Source organism: Mus caroli, chromosome 19 (assembly GCF_900094665.2).
Source record: "Mus caroli chromosome 19, CAROLI_EIJ_v1.1, whole genome shotgun sequence".
Taxonomy (NCBI): domain Eukaryota; kingdom Metazoa; phylum Chordata; class Mammalia; order Rodentia; family Muridae; genus Mus; species Mus caroli.
The window spans coordinates 3,098,245-3,111,510 of record NC_034588.1 but is presented as its reverse complement, the minus strand read 5'-3'; the positions used below and the strand labels follow the sequence as shown (position 1 = coordinate 3,111,510).

The 13,266-nt window shown below is 56.1% G+C and overlaps 1 protein-coding gene across 2 annotated transcripts in view; it reads right to left on the bottom strand.

Moving 5' to 3' along the window:
• Nucleotides 1-13,266, bottom strand: part of Cdc42bpg (CDC42 binding protein kinase gamma) — a 20,638-nt gene that overhangs the window by 2,195 nt on the left and 5,177 nt on the right. Inside the window, exons 6-36 of one of the 2 annotated variants that reach the window (XM_021152062.2) lie at nt 12,796-12,889; nt 12,462-12,662; nt 12,114-12,362; nt 11,508-11,587; nt 10,430-10,527; nt 10,251-10,331; nt 9,953-10,059; nt 9,678-9,857; nt 9,384-9,464; nt 9,132-9,253; nt 8,969-9,044; nt 8,659-8,765; nt 8,469-8,583; nt 7,978-8,126; nt 7,813-7,901; nt 7,515-7,567; nt 7,327-7,425; nt 7,188-7,247; nt 6,832-6,937; nt 6,453-6,586; nt 6,233-6,372; nt 6,065-6,146; nt 5,174-5,390; nt 3,622-3,684; nt 2,921-3,520; nt 1,990-2,087; nt 1,833-1,917; nt 1,597-1,717; nt 1,389-1,506; nt 1,088-1,211; nt 885-973 (exon numbers count right to left, since the gene is read on the bottom strand). In XM_021152062.2, coding sequence (XP_021007721.1) covers nt 885-973; nt 1,088-1,211; nt 1,389-1,506; nt 1,597-1,717; nt 1,833-1,917; nt 1,990-2,087; nt 2,921-3,520; nt 3,622-3,684; nt 5,174-5,390; nt 6,065-6,146; nt 6,233-6,372; nt 6,453-6,586; nt 6,832-6,937; nt 7,188-7,247; nt 7,327-7,425; nt 7,515-7,567; nt 7,813-7,901; nt 7,978-8,126; nt 8,469-8,583; nt 8,659-8,765; nt 8,969-9,044; nt 9,132-9,253; nt 9,384-9,464; nt 9,678-9,857; nt 9,953-10,059; nt 10,251-10,331; nt 10,430-10,527; nt 11,508-11,587; nt 12,114-12,362; nt 12,462-12,662; nt 12,796-12,889 — 4,018 coding nt within the window. The remainder of the gene's footprint in view (nt 1-884; nt 974-1,087; nt 1,212-1,388; nt 1,507-1,596; nt 1,718-1,832; nt 1,918-1,989; nt 2,088-2,920; nt 3,521-3,621; nt 3,685-5,173; nt 5,391-6,064; nt 6,147-6,232; nt 6,373-6,452; nt 6,587-6,831; nt 6,938-7,187; nt 7,248-7,326; nt 7,426-7,514; nt 7,568-7,812; nt 7,902-7,977; nt 8,127-8,468; nt 8,584-8,658; nt 8,766-8,968; nt 9,045-9,131; nt 9,254-9,383; nt 9,465-9,677; nt 9,858-9,952; nt 10,060-10,250; nt 10,332-10,429; nt 10,528-11,507; nt 11,588-12,113; nt 12,363-12,461; nt 12,663-12,795; nt 12,890-13,266) is intronic. The other variant, XM_021152063.2, reaches the window with a different exon arrangement.

The window sequence follows — 13,266 nt, the reverse complement described above, 5'->3', positions numbered from 1 at the left end:
AAAAAAAAAAAACTGTAGCTTAGGTTAGGCATGGTGGTGCATGCCTTTAACCCCAGCACTCAGTAGGCAGAGGCAGGAGGATCTCGTTCAATTCAAGGCCAGCCTAGTCTACACATCAAGTTCCAGAACAGCCAGGACTAAGTAGAAAGACCCCATCTCAACTCCCAAAACAAAACAGTGACAATGTTTGCATAGCATGAACAGCACTCTTATGTTTGGCCCCAGCACTGCAAAAAAACCACAGTATATATTTTTAATTCTAGGCCTTGGGAAATGGCTCAGTAGGCAGGGCCAGTTCAGCAGATAAAAACGATTGCCACAGCTCTGAAAGCCTCACACTGAGCCCCAGAACCCAGGGAAAGAGCCGGACGGACGCAGCGGCACACGTCCATAATCCCAGCATTCTTCTGGGGAGAGGGGTCAGAGATAGGGACAGTAGCTGGAAGGCATGTGCCAGTCTGGAGCACACGGAACAGAAATGAGAGATGCTGTCTTAGAGACAAGGTAGAAGGAAAGACCCAGCTCTTGTTAGTGTCCCCTGGCCTCCACATGTGCAGTGTGGCACGCAGCAGGTGCTGCACCCGCACACTTGTTACACACACAATCCCCAGAGCTCCGTTACGGGGCACGCCTCCCATGCGTCTGGCACTGTGAGGTATCATCACCTCACACACCTATCACAGGGACACCTTCAGTTTGCAGGTGGGACAAGCTCAGGGGGAGTGGTCTTTCCTGATTGGAGCATACAGCTAGGGCTTGGGGAGCCAAGAGTTGTAGATGTGTCCACCGTCTCAGAGGTGACCACTTCCTGTCCCAGTGCAGAGCTTACCCAGAAAGTGCCTAAACTTTGAATGGGAGAAGGAAAGCCCTACCCATTGGCTCACCTGTATCAGGGATGCTGCAGGGCTCAGGGACCCCTGGGGGCAGGACACTGATTCGCTGGACAGAGATGTCCAAGGTTTCCTCTTCACTACTGGCAGGAGTAGGGAGACAGAAGGACAAAATGCCTGGTCAGATCTAAGGGCTCGGAAGGCGTGGGAAGATGGAGGAGGCATCTGAGTACTGGAAGATGAAGGGCTGCCCTTACACGGGTCTGTTTCTCCAGAGAGATCATCACTGCCTGTGGACACTGGCCGCCGAAATGCCTCTGAGAAGCTGTGGGGCCGCTGCGGCCCGGAGCTGCGGGCACCTCTGCTCTTCTGTTCCTGAGCCTATGGGGAACAGTGTTCAAGGGCTAGGACCAGGAAGCTCACACCATGGGAACTCAGCTACTGCCAAGGATGTCAGAGGGATGAGTCATCTGCCTCAGCAGTCAAGCAATCAACAAAAGAAGCCTGTGATTGGACCAATGACTACAGGGTGTTTGTGATTGGTTCCAGAGGACTCACCCGGGTCCCGTCCCTGGTGCTAGACTTTCCCTCCGTAGGGCCCACATGCACCAGGTGGTTGAAGTTGGTGGGCGGCGAGATGAACTTGGAGCGCACAAAAGGGTCCTTCAGCATCTCCCTGGAGGCAGAGGGTGTGTAGGTGCAGGGCTAGCCTCACCCCGCCCCCAAGAACAGAAAGTCCCACCCAGCAGCCGCAGCCACTCCACACCTGCGCTGCTGCTGTCGCAGCTCATCAGACACCCGGAAGAAGAAGCGGCGCTTGCTCTTGGTGCGGAACAGCTGGCGCCGGCTGTTGTCTGTGAGGTCGGGAATGTCAAACTCGTCCTTCTCTGTGGAAAGTCAGGGAGCGGGAAGGTGCTCACATGTCCCAGCCGGCCAGGGCACAAGCTCACACTTGTGCACAGGTAAACACACACAGATGTAAGCAGATATATATGCCCTCACCTGCCAATGGATTCCTGAGGTAGGTCAGGCGGACCTTCTCGGTGCCATAAAGGAACAAGGAGCCTTCTGGATTCAGGGGTCTCACCTGAGACGGAACACACAGATGTCAGGCCATGTCACCCACTGCACCCGACCCACGATCTGGGCTGACCTTCACCTTCTTGAGCGGCACAGTCTGTACCCATTCTGCTCTCCTCACGTCAAACACATCAATGGCATTTTCACTGAACACTGTTAGGTAGGGCGCTGTGTAACCTGTAGGTGGGAAACAGCCTGTAGTGTGTAGCCCTGGGCAAGCCAGGTCCCTCTCTGAGCCTGTTTCTTCTGTCCCACAGGGAGCCGGTCCCGCCCAACTCCATAACAGATGAGCTAATAGCCAGCCCTCACTACATGCCCACACAGCTGCAAATGCTTGTCATGTTTGTCCTCTCTTAACTCTCCGGCAGCTCCAGGCAGGAGCAGGCACTATAATCACCCTAATCTTGGACATTAGCTGAGGTCATGGAAATCTTAGCAAAGCAGTGGTCAAGGTCATACCGCTGGGGAGGGACAGGAGATGCGGCCAGTGGCAGTCTGTGTTACATGTAACCCCAGGCCTCACCACAGACGAGCCTCTGCTCAGAAAGGACACTGTCCCCTGTCCTTCCTCTGACCCATCAGATTGGCTACAAGTGACCACACCAGCCCATGCCTCTCCTCCATTCATTTGTTCATTCCCAACAAGCCTAGCCCCCAGGGTGTGCCTGCCCATGCTGGCTGGCTGAAGGACCCAATCCTAGCCTGTTCTACAGGCCCCAGTGCATAAACGCAGTCAAAAGTGGATGACGAGACCCAGAACAGAGGTCTGAACCAAGAGGTGGCATGAGGAGGAGTCAGAGTGCAGTGGTGCAGAGGGAGGGAATCAAAGGCGGCACTCGGGATGCGACTGTCGGTTACAGAGCAGCTAACTACCCGGCTGGAGCTGCCACTCAAGTTGGCCCGGTAGAGAATGGAGTGAGGAAGGCCCTAGGCAAGCTACTCAGGACACAAAATAGTCACAGGACCCCCAGGGCCTGACCCCACCCTGCCAAGCCCTCTACCAGCCTTACCCCAGCCAGTGGGTGCCGATGGCCACAGTAGCTCATGGCTTCGTGACTTGCGGCCAGAGCTATCCACGTAGACGCCGGCAGTGGCGAAGAGCAGCAGGAGCTCGCTGAGGCTGAGCTCCACAGCACCCAGTGCCTCACCTAGGCCCCCACGGGACGCAGGTAGCTCCTCGGCCACCAGGCCAGTTCCCAGCGCTAAGGGTGCAGCCTCATTGAGTAGCGGGTAGAGAGCAAAGGTGCCTGCGGCGCCCACACAGAGCCGATCACCCAGCAAGCCCAGGCTCTGCACCGGGGCTGGTGCTTGCAGCTCTCGGATGCGGCGCTGCCAGGGCCCTGGTCCTGGTCCCAGCTGGTAACAGAGAACTTGGCGTTTGACTGCCACACAGAGCACTGGAGTCCGGGCCTGCAGGATGCGCCCTGCGACCAAAGCCTGACAGCCTCGGGATTCGGGGATTTTGGCACCTGCCACCTCAGCACTCTCCAGTTCGTCCAGGGCGAAGAGGCGCACACTGGGGCCACGGCCACAGAGCACAGCCAGGAGGCCAGCGGCAGAGCTCACAGCCAACCGCTGCACCCGGCGGCAGTCTCCCACCTGGAAGATGTCTGTGGTGTTGGCGGGAGAGAGGAGCGTGTAGCGCGTGGGTAAGCAGCAGTGGCTGCCTGTGCTGCCCAGCCCACCCACACCTGGGCCAGCCCTCTGGTACCATTGCTGTGAAGATGGATCACAAACAACCCCTCCTCAGTGCCCAGGGCAAGACGCTCTTGGTCTGACAGAGGAAGAGAGGTCAGAGGTCAGAGACACCTGTCCAGTGACACCTGTCCTTACTGGTCTTCAGTTTCTCTTGAGGATTGGTGACCCATACATTGCTGACACACCCCATTCTTAGCCCCTTCTTGCTCACAGTTTACACTGGCTGTAATGAGAAAGGGCCTTGGTGACTGGGGTCAGGGTTGAAGGCTACTACCTTGAGCTGTGACATTCTGGGTAAGCCTCACTCTCTGGTTCCTAACTGACCCAGGGTACCCACAGTCTTTGCTGGGACCCCTAACTGGGGTACCTGCAAGCTGGAGCTGGCTCAGGCCTCATGAACCCTAGACAGCTCTGCACCCACCCCTTGCCCACCCAGCTGCCAGGAAGAAAGTCATCAGAGCCTTAATAGTCTTTCTGTGAAGACAGTGTCTTACTCCATCATCCAGGCTGGCCTATAACTCACTATGTAGCTAGCTGGAGCTGGCACGAGTCTGAGCTAATCTTTCTGTTTGGTTGTTGCTGTTGTTTTCCTGAAGCAGGTTTGTATATATTATACAGTTCAGGCTGCACTTGACTCCCTACGTGGATGAGGCTGGCTTTGAACCTGCATCCTCCTGTGGCCCCTCCCCAGTGCTGGATTTACAGATGTGTGTGGCACCGCTCAAGTCCAACTTGTTTGTGTATGTGTGTATAATTTTTTTCAAAGAATTATTTTACGTGTATGTGTGCTTTGCCTGCCTGCATGTCTGTGCATTGCGTGTGAGCCTGGTGCCAGTGGAGGATCGAAGAATGTTCTAGTGAGTGCTGGGAACTGAGCCCAGGACCTCCGGAGGAGCAGCCAGTGCTTCTAACCACTGGAAGAGCACTCCAACCGAGTGTTTGGTTGGTTGGTTGAAGCTACTTCTTAGCTAAGGGTGAGCTGAGCTCCTGACCCTTCTGCTTGTTCTTGCACGTGCTGAGTAGACACGCATGCACTAGGCCACGCCTGGTGGTTGTGATTTGTGAGACAAGGTCTCCACATGTGGCTCACCTCAGCCTTTATACTCTGAAGCCTTCTGCCTCAGCCCCCCAGGCCATCTCTGTTTCTCCCTAAAACCTCTGTTCCTTCCATTTATTTGAGATTCTCTTAGAAAAAGGAAAACCAGCTGGGAGTGGTAGTGCACACCTGTAACTCCCTGGTACTTTGGAGGCAGAGGCAGGCAAATCTCTGTGAGTGCCAGGCCAGCCTGGTCTACATGGTGAGTTCCCCGACAGCCAGGGCTATAGAGCAGATCCTGTCTCGAAAAGCCAAACAATAACAACAAAAGAGAGAGCCAGAGCCCACATTAGTGAGGTGGGAGAAGCCAGGCTGCCTGGCTCAGAGGCTGTGTGCAAGGTGGAACCCACAGCTGCTGGCTGAGAGAATGGCTGTTGCGCTTGGGACTAGTCTAGGCCAATGCCTCCTTACAGGCCTGACCTTCCCCTTAGGCCACTCAAGAGTGACAGCCCTTCAGCACACGACTTACCAATGACAGCAGCACAGAGCGCATGAGGCAGCAGTGGCAGCCCATTGTCATAGGCCTCCTTGAGTGTGTACACCGGTCGGGGTCTTGGACGTGCATCCAGTAGCAGCCGCTGCAGCTCCCCCAGCACCTGAAGCCAACGCTCCCGCTCCCCCTCATTCTCTGCCAGCAGCAGCACAGTGCATGTGGTTGGTGGCACTGTCAGCTGGGAGGCTGTCACCTGTGGACAGGGAGTCAGGCTGGAGGGCTATGGCTGAGAGCCAGCCAGCCACCTGTCCTCCTTCCTTCCTTCACTTGCTGATGTTTGTAAGCATTGACAGCCAGCTAGCTGGCTGTGGTGCCAGGCAGGGAGGGTGTCAGACGAGCAATAGCAATCCCTGAGCCTAGTGACGGCACCATAACGGGAAGGATAAGCACGGTAAGGATGCAGAGTAGAATCCCTAAAGCAGGCCTAGGGGACAAGCCCACCACCCAGGGTTAGCGAACCTGGGGACAAGGTACTGGGCCTGGAGGGTGCTGGCAATTCTGTGCAGAGATGAGACTGAGGAGGAGGCTTTATACACAAACGCAGGGCTAGAAGGAACAGGGTATAGCCCTAGGAGAAAGGGACTCCAGAGTGGAGGGCTGAGGGCATCTGCAGGCTCAATGGCCAGGTGGCTCAGAGTATTGCTTGAGAACCTCCTGAGGGTACTGGGAAGGCATCAAGGCTTTGGAAACAAAACAGGAAATAGCCAGATTGCTGTGTGGCAAGCTCACGGTGGCTGGCTTTGGACAGAGAGCATGTGGCAGTGAGGTGGCTGGCAGAGGGACAGAGTGGAGATAGAACAGTAACCAAGACAGGGTCAGCACAGGGAGAGAGATGGAGGCTGGGTCCATCCTGCCCTGAGCGCTCACCCTGAAGATGCGTGGCAGGTCCTTGGATTGGGCATGAATGACATCTGGGGCCAAGACAGGAGTGGCTGAGAACTGGGGGTCCCTGGGAGGTACAAAGGACACATGAGATACCGCCCCAGATTGAACTCACTACCCATGACTTGTCCCGTGTCACTGTCTGGGACCTACCTTAGATCCAAGGCCTGCAGGAGGACCCCACTGGCCAGGCTGCCTCGAGGGTCAGGAGCATCAAACAACAACAGGCGGGAGTCACTGAGAGCAGCGTATACCCGCTGCCAGCCCCGACGGACACCTGAGGGCCGCGGCACCTAGTGGGAAGACAGGCATGGAGGGCTGCACAGGTCCTCACTCCCATGCCCATCCTCCTCAGCCCTCAGCCACAGCTCACCGACAGGAAGCCCTCATAGGCAGTCCCTGTGCCTGTTTCGGGGTGCACCCCCAAGGCTGTACGGAGGAGTTCAGGGGGCACAGGGCAGGGTGGGGCTTGTGATGCGCAAGCTGAGTGACAGAAGTAGCCACAGACTGTGGAGAGATGGAGAATTTGGGAGGGATAAAGCAAGCCAGGCAGTGAGCCTTCCCAGACAGCTCCCTTGGGGCTAACACCTCCTGAACTGTCACCCATTGCCATCGAGTGAGATAGGAGTAACTAAATTGGAGAGCTTGATAAGAGACGTGAGTGCTGTCAGGTTGAGAAGAGCCTGGGTATGTCAGGGTCAGACCTGGGGGCTACGGTGTGACGGGAGAGCCTGAAGGACAAGTGTTCTTACTGTCACAGCCCAGGCCCTGGCGGCCCAGGCCCAGCATCAGCGAGGTGCAGCGGAGACACTTGGTAGGGGATGGAAAACTCCGGGGACGCAGGGTGTGTGAGCCGGGCTGTGAAAGAGTACACACTGTCAACATGCTCCAGCGCCTCCCAGTACCCTGTGCTCTATCTCAAAGGGTCAAGTGGCCAAGAGGCTGAGCCAGTCCGCAGTGTCAACTCTGAGCATCTGAGAGGTCACGGCAGAAAACCAGCACCAGCACCACCTAAACATGGCCTCGTAGGGTCCCAGTGTCCCAGAGGGGTTCTGGGGACGGGCTGAATGGCTCGCTATCCTGCTGTCCTGCCCCTCTGGCCACTGACCTTAGCAGGAAGACCTTCGGCAGGGGTGGTGGTGGCTGTAGGCACCCTGGGGAACACACTCTGCAGAAAATGAATGAGCGAGTGAGGAGGGGGTGGGGGAGAAGCCCCGCCCCGCCTGAGGATCAGTGTGGATTCTCACCCCCATGCGCAGACTGCGGCGGCCCTCTGGCCTCAGCTCTGCTTCGGCTCCAGACCTTGGGCCCTCTCCTGAATTGCCAGGGTCCTTGGCAGAATCCTTCTGGAAATCAATGAAGGTGGAAGAAAGTCAGGGCCACCATGTTTCTCATCAGCACTCCTCCCTAGCTAGTCCCTCTGCCTGGATCTTACCTCTGTGTTCCAGAAGGACAGGAGAGGGATGAGGGAAGTGGAGGGCCTGGCATCTGTAGACAGAGGGTAAAAGTTACTGAGGTTGTCGCCCTGGGACTGAGGGACCAGGGTGGGTGGGGCTCAGTTTCCACCTCAGTAAGATACAGGTGTGGCACCCAGCAGTGTTCAGTGAGAGCTGAGTGACAGACAGGTCCGGTGTGGGAGGGACAGATCTGTCTCATCTAGGTGCAGCTGTCACGGGATCTCCCTAGTCTTCATGAGAGTGGAGCTGGGGATTGGCTCCAGGGTAGGCACTCACCCCCTGGTCCTCGAGCTTGCAGTTCCTCCCGGAGCTCAGCCACCTCCTGCTGCAGGGTCTGACTTTGCTTCTCAGCCTCCTGTAGGCGGCTGGGGGAAGAGGGCAATGGCTCACCCCAGGCCTCTGAAGGAACTCCACTCCAGTAGTATCCGCCCATGGCCTCACCGTTCAGCCTGCCGCTGAGCCTCCTGCACCTGCGTCAGCCGCTCCTGCAGACCCTGCTTGGCACGGATCTCAGCTTCCAGTGCTGACTGAAGCTCTAGCCGGGCTGAGGCCTCCATCTTCTGCAGCCTCCGAGCCTTCCACTGGTGATCCTGGGAGCAACCGAGGGTACTCCTGTAAGATGCTCTCTGGGACTGACAGCTTCAGAGACTCCCTCCCTTCCTCCTTGCTTCCCACTAAAACATGCCTCGCATGCTGCCTGGCCAGACTCAAAGACCCAACTCTCCTCACCCCTCAGCATAAACCTAGAGCCTTGGGGAATGACAAGATGGCTCAGAAGACAGAGGTGTGCTGCCAAACCTGGCAACTTGAAATCAATCTCTGGGAACCCGCATGGTAGAAGGAGAGAAGTGACTCCCTATAAGCTGCCTTTTGACCGCTACACACACACACACACACACACACACACACGGCTCATGTGCAACGGGGCTCACCAGAGGTCGGGTAGGGAGTGTCTGCGTGCCCACGTTCCTCAAGGACTCCAGCTCCTCAGCCATCTTAGTAGCCAAGGCCTGCAGGTAGCCTCTCGAGACTTTCTCATCATTCACCCTGAATAGGAATGGGCTGTGTGTCATGGTCTGGGTTCTCAGCCATCCCAGGCCCCACCAGGCTCCATGTCCCTACCAGCTGAGGATGTCAGCAATCTGAGCCTCCCAGTTGCTCTCAGTCTCCCGCCGTTCACCCTCCAAACGCTGCTTGCTCTGTAGCTCCAGTTCCAGCTCTTCTGCCAGCTGAGGCCACAGAGGACGGGGGCTCAGTCCTCAAGTGGCCCTTGTAGCCCCAGATGTCTACAAGTTGCCCTCTCCCTGCTAGTCTCCCCACAGATCACCTACCATCCTGAACCCTGTAGAAGCCCACATGCTACAGCAGCTGAGACCCTGGAGCTCTGCCCTGACCCTGCTGACCCAGCCTGTCCTTTGTCTACCCTTCTCACCCGTTCCTGCTCCCGGCTCAGCCGCTGGTTTTCCTCCTGCAGTCGGGACAGAACCTCCTCTTTCCCAACACTGATCCTGGGGAAGAGAGGGCCAAGGAGACAGAGCTGACTCCCAGGCCGGCCCTGCCCTGTCCCCTCCTGGCTGCCCCTACCATGCACTCACCCTTGGCTGCAGGCATGCTCCAGCTGCTCCCTCAGAGCCGCCACTTCCTTCCTCAGCTGGGCCTCTTGAGACTGACCCTCAGGAGATCCTATGCCGTTCGTCTCAGGGGCTGCATGGACGGTCTTGACCATGTGGAGAGGGGGCAAGGCAGGGGCTTGAGAAGCCATGGTCTACCCTACCCTGGGACAAGGGTCTGCTCCGAGGACTCTAAGGAGGAGAGTGTCTGCGACCAAAGGAGAGAAGCTTCCATACCTTGGCCTGTGAAGATTCTTGTTTACATTGTTCCTGGAGCCGCGTCACCTCCTGACTCAGGGTGGTCACCTGGCCTTCGAGCTGTGATTGGGCACAGGAACAAAGTAATGTCAACCCTGACCATCTAATCCTCTTCGTGTCATCCTGACGTAAACTCACATCCAGCAGCAAACACAGGTAGCCCCAGGTACCTATCTCACCACCAGGCCCTGTCCAGTGTAAGCAGCCCCACAGGGTGCTAACCACACCGGTTCCCAACACTCTGAACTCTCCCACTGCCTCTCCATCACCAACCTCTCTCCGGACAACCCAGGCTTCCTCCAGCTGGGAGTTCAGGGCCTGGATCTGGCTCGCTGCAGCTGCCTCTCTCTCCTGGGCTTCCCACAGCCTCTGCAGGAATTCTTCCTGCCGGTTCTGCGCTTGGCACAGTTCAGCATCCTGCGCTCGCAATGCTGCCTGAGCTTCAGTCAGCTCCTGAGGACCAGGGTAAGAAGGACAAAGCCAAGTCAGAGAGCTGACCTCAGGGACACGGAACCCTAGGCCACTCACTCACCTCACCCAGTGCTCACCTGCTGGAGGCGGTCCTTCTCCTGTTGTAGTTGGATGTTTGGGGCTGGGCTTCTAGCATGGAGGCCATCAGTTTGTGAGAGGGAGGCCTTGCTGTCCCTCAGTGTCTCTGTCAGAAATAGTCATTGAGACTCGCACACAGAACAACTCCACCTCAGCCAGGCATTCTGTGTGTAGGATCTCAGAGAACTTTCTCCACAGAGAAGGTCTACTTCCCCACAATCACATAGCATATACAGAGCAGGACAGAGCTGGGACCCAGGAAGGAGCTAAGGGCTTCTAGGAACAGGAAAGTGATACCTGCCAGTTTCTCCTGAAGAACCTGTACTTCCTTCTGAAGCCGCACAAGCTCCTGGGGCTGCAATGGGCCATGCAGGGGCTCTGGCAAGAGAAGGGCCTCTGGGTGAGTAGCCAGGCCTTCAGCAATCTACCCCTCACCCTGGCCTGACAGGCTCAGCCTGGCCCAGCTGCCCCTGTACCTTGACACTTGTGGCTGAGCTCCACTTTCACCTGCTCCACACAGTGGGGCTTCCCCTCTGGGGCAGCCATTAGCTCTGAGCTCTGCTCATCAATGGGGCTGAGAGGGGACAAAGGAGCACAGTTAGCAGAAAACCATCCTCATGGACCAACTGTCCATCCACCCAAGAAACACCCTGGCACATCGATCCAGACCCAGGTCCTGGGCTCCATGCTGAGAAGAGAACCACTAGACCATACCCCGCCTTTGGGGCTATACACGTGACCTTGGACAGCAATGGGTAATCTGAACTGCAGTTTTCTAACAGGAAAGTGGAGGTAACAAGGCCTTGCCCGGCAGTGGTGGCATACACCTTTAATCCCAGAACTCAGGAGGCAGAGGCAGGTGCATCTCTAAGTTCAAGGCCAGCCTGGTCTACAGATCAAGTTCTAGGACAGCCAGGACTACACAGAGAAACCCTGTCTCAAAAATCCAACCAACCAATCAAAACCAACAAGGCTCATGTGACGGCTCCCCAGGGAGCAGGGAGCTGTCTCAGCTGGCTAAGGTGCCAGTTGCCTGAGCGCCTGACTCCATCCCTGGGACCCACAAGTTGTTCTCTGCCCTCTACCAGTGCACTGTGGTACACCATGCCCATATGCATAGAGGTATTATTATGCAAATAAATTAATGTAAAGGAAGAAATCAAGCAAGTTAACAAGGTGAGATGAGCCTGCAGCTCTACATCCAATGTCCCATCGCCCCTCAGGGCACCGTCAGAGCACAACTTCCACCCGCGCCTCTCTCAAGTCTCAGGACAACCCAATTTGAGGCAATAATGCTCCCACCCATTTTACAGAGGCCAATGAGGCTGGACAGGAGAGGCTCTCCATAGCCTCTGCTATGAATCTAGTGCATTCAAAAGTCTGTCACACAGTACAGTCACATGTCCCAGGGGCAGAGCCACCCGTGACTCTGGTTGACCCTGAGGACAGAGGACTGAGGAGTGTCAATGCTGAAGCCATTCAGTCCCTTCCCACGGGGCTGTAATGAGCCACACATGTCCCTAGCTTCCCAGCAGCTATAAGGACCAGACTCACCTGCCTGAGGTGTAAGTGAAGCCAACAAATGGCAGGTGGTGGCCTGAGAAGGCACTGTGGGAGGATGGAGGCAGCGTCTCCTACAGAAGTGGGAAGGAGAGTCAGAGCCACAGACCAAGTGAGAACCAGAAGAGACCCATGGACTAGACATTTACCGGGGAATAACACAAGGGACCACAATTCCCATGAGCCTTTGAATTCAAGGTCTCCAAGGGGCTGCAGGGAATTTCCTCTTTTTTTTTTTTTTTTTAAGACAGGGTTTCTCTGTGTAGCCCTGGCTGTCCTGGAACTCGCTCTGTAGACCAGGCTGGTCTAGAACTCAGAAATCTCTCTGCCTCTGCCCCCCAAGTGCTGGGATTAAAGGCGTGAGCCATCACTGCCCGGCATGAATTTCCTCTTATATACGAACTACGGTTAATAGGATAACAACTAAGGTCAAAGGGCTTTCATTTGGTACAATCCACCACGCTGGTGAGCCAGCCACGGTAAGCCCTAACTCTCATGAGCCTCAGGGGTTGAAGCCTTTTAACTGCTCTAGAGAACATCGGGGGTTCCCATAGCTCAGAGGGCCAAGCCAAGCCTCTTATAGAGACATCTGTCACTCACTGGACGGTTGAGGGTATCATCATCCACGTCGAAGTTGGAGGTATCCATCGGCCCACGAAGCTCAGGGATGTATGGAGCTGTGCTGGTTGCAAGCCTCTCCCAATCGACCCCTTCAAAGAAGGGGTGCTTCCGGAAGTCGTCCAGCCCACCACGACCCAGCCGCTCCTCCTGACGGCACAGCAGCTGTCGGATCAGGTCCTGGGCACTAGCAGGCACATCAGGAACATCCGCAGGGAACTGGAGGTGGTCCTGTGGTTCAAAGGAGGTGCAGGTCAGGCTCAAAGTCCAGCTGGTCTCAAGTTACCTGCAATCACACAATGTAGGGGTTCCCGGGCCACACAGTCAGACCTCGTGGTTCATGATCTTGCCGTAGGTTTCTACCAGAGATTCTGCATAAAAGGGTGTTTCCCCAAAGAGCAGCTCATAGGCGCAGACTCCCAGTGACCACCAGTCACACTGTGGGCCGTAGTGGCCCTTGCCTTCCTCCATGGCCTGTAGGATCTCAGGAGAGATGTAGTCCGGGGTCCCAACTGCGACTGATGAATCCACCTGTGTTAGGGGTGTTGGTACCATGAGGCCACAGGACTGGAGCCAGCACCCTACCCTCCAGGAACCCCTACCTGGAACCCGATGTCCCTGCACTTGGCTGTATCCTTGGCTCAATTCTAGGTGGGCTCCTTACCATGCCATTGTTGTTGAGACGCAGGCAGGAGCCAAAGTCTGCCAGGCGGATGTGGCCATTCATGTCCAGCAGGATGTTGTCAGGCTTCACATCCCTGAAGGATGGTGGAAGAGTGCGGGCTTGGTGTGTGTGTTCAGACATGAGCCTGATGCATGCTTGTACATGCTCCTGTCCTGTGTACATGCTCACACATGCACCTGTGTGTACACGCTCACACATGCTCCTGTGTATGTAATGCTCACACATGCACCTGTGTGTGTACACGCTCCCACATGCACCTGTGTGTATACGCTCACACATGCTCCTGTGTATGTAATGCTCACACATGCTCCTGTGTATGTAATGCTCACACATGCTCCTGTGTGTGTAATGCTCACACATGCTCCTGTGCATGTAATGCTCACACATGCTCCTGTGCATGTAATGCTCACACATGCTCCTGTGCGTGTAATGCTCACACATGCTCCTGTG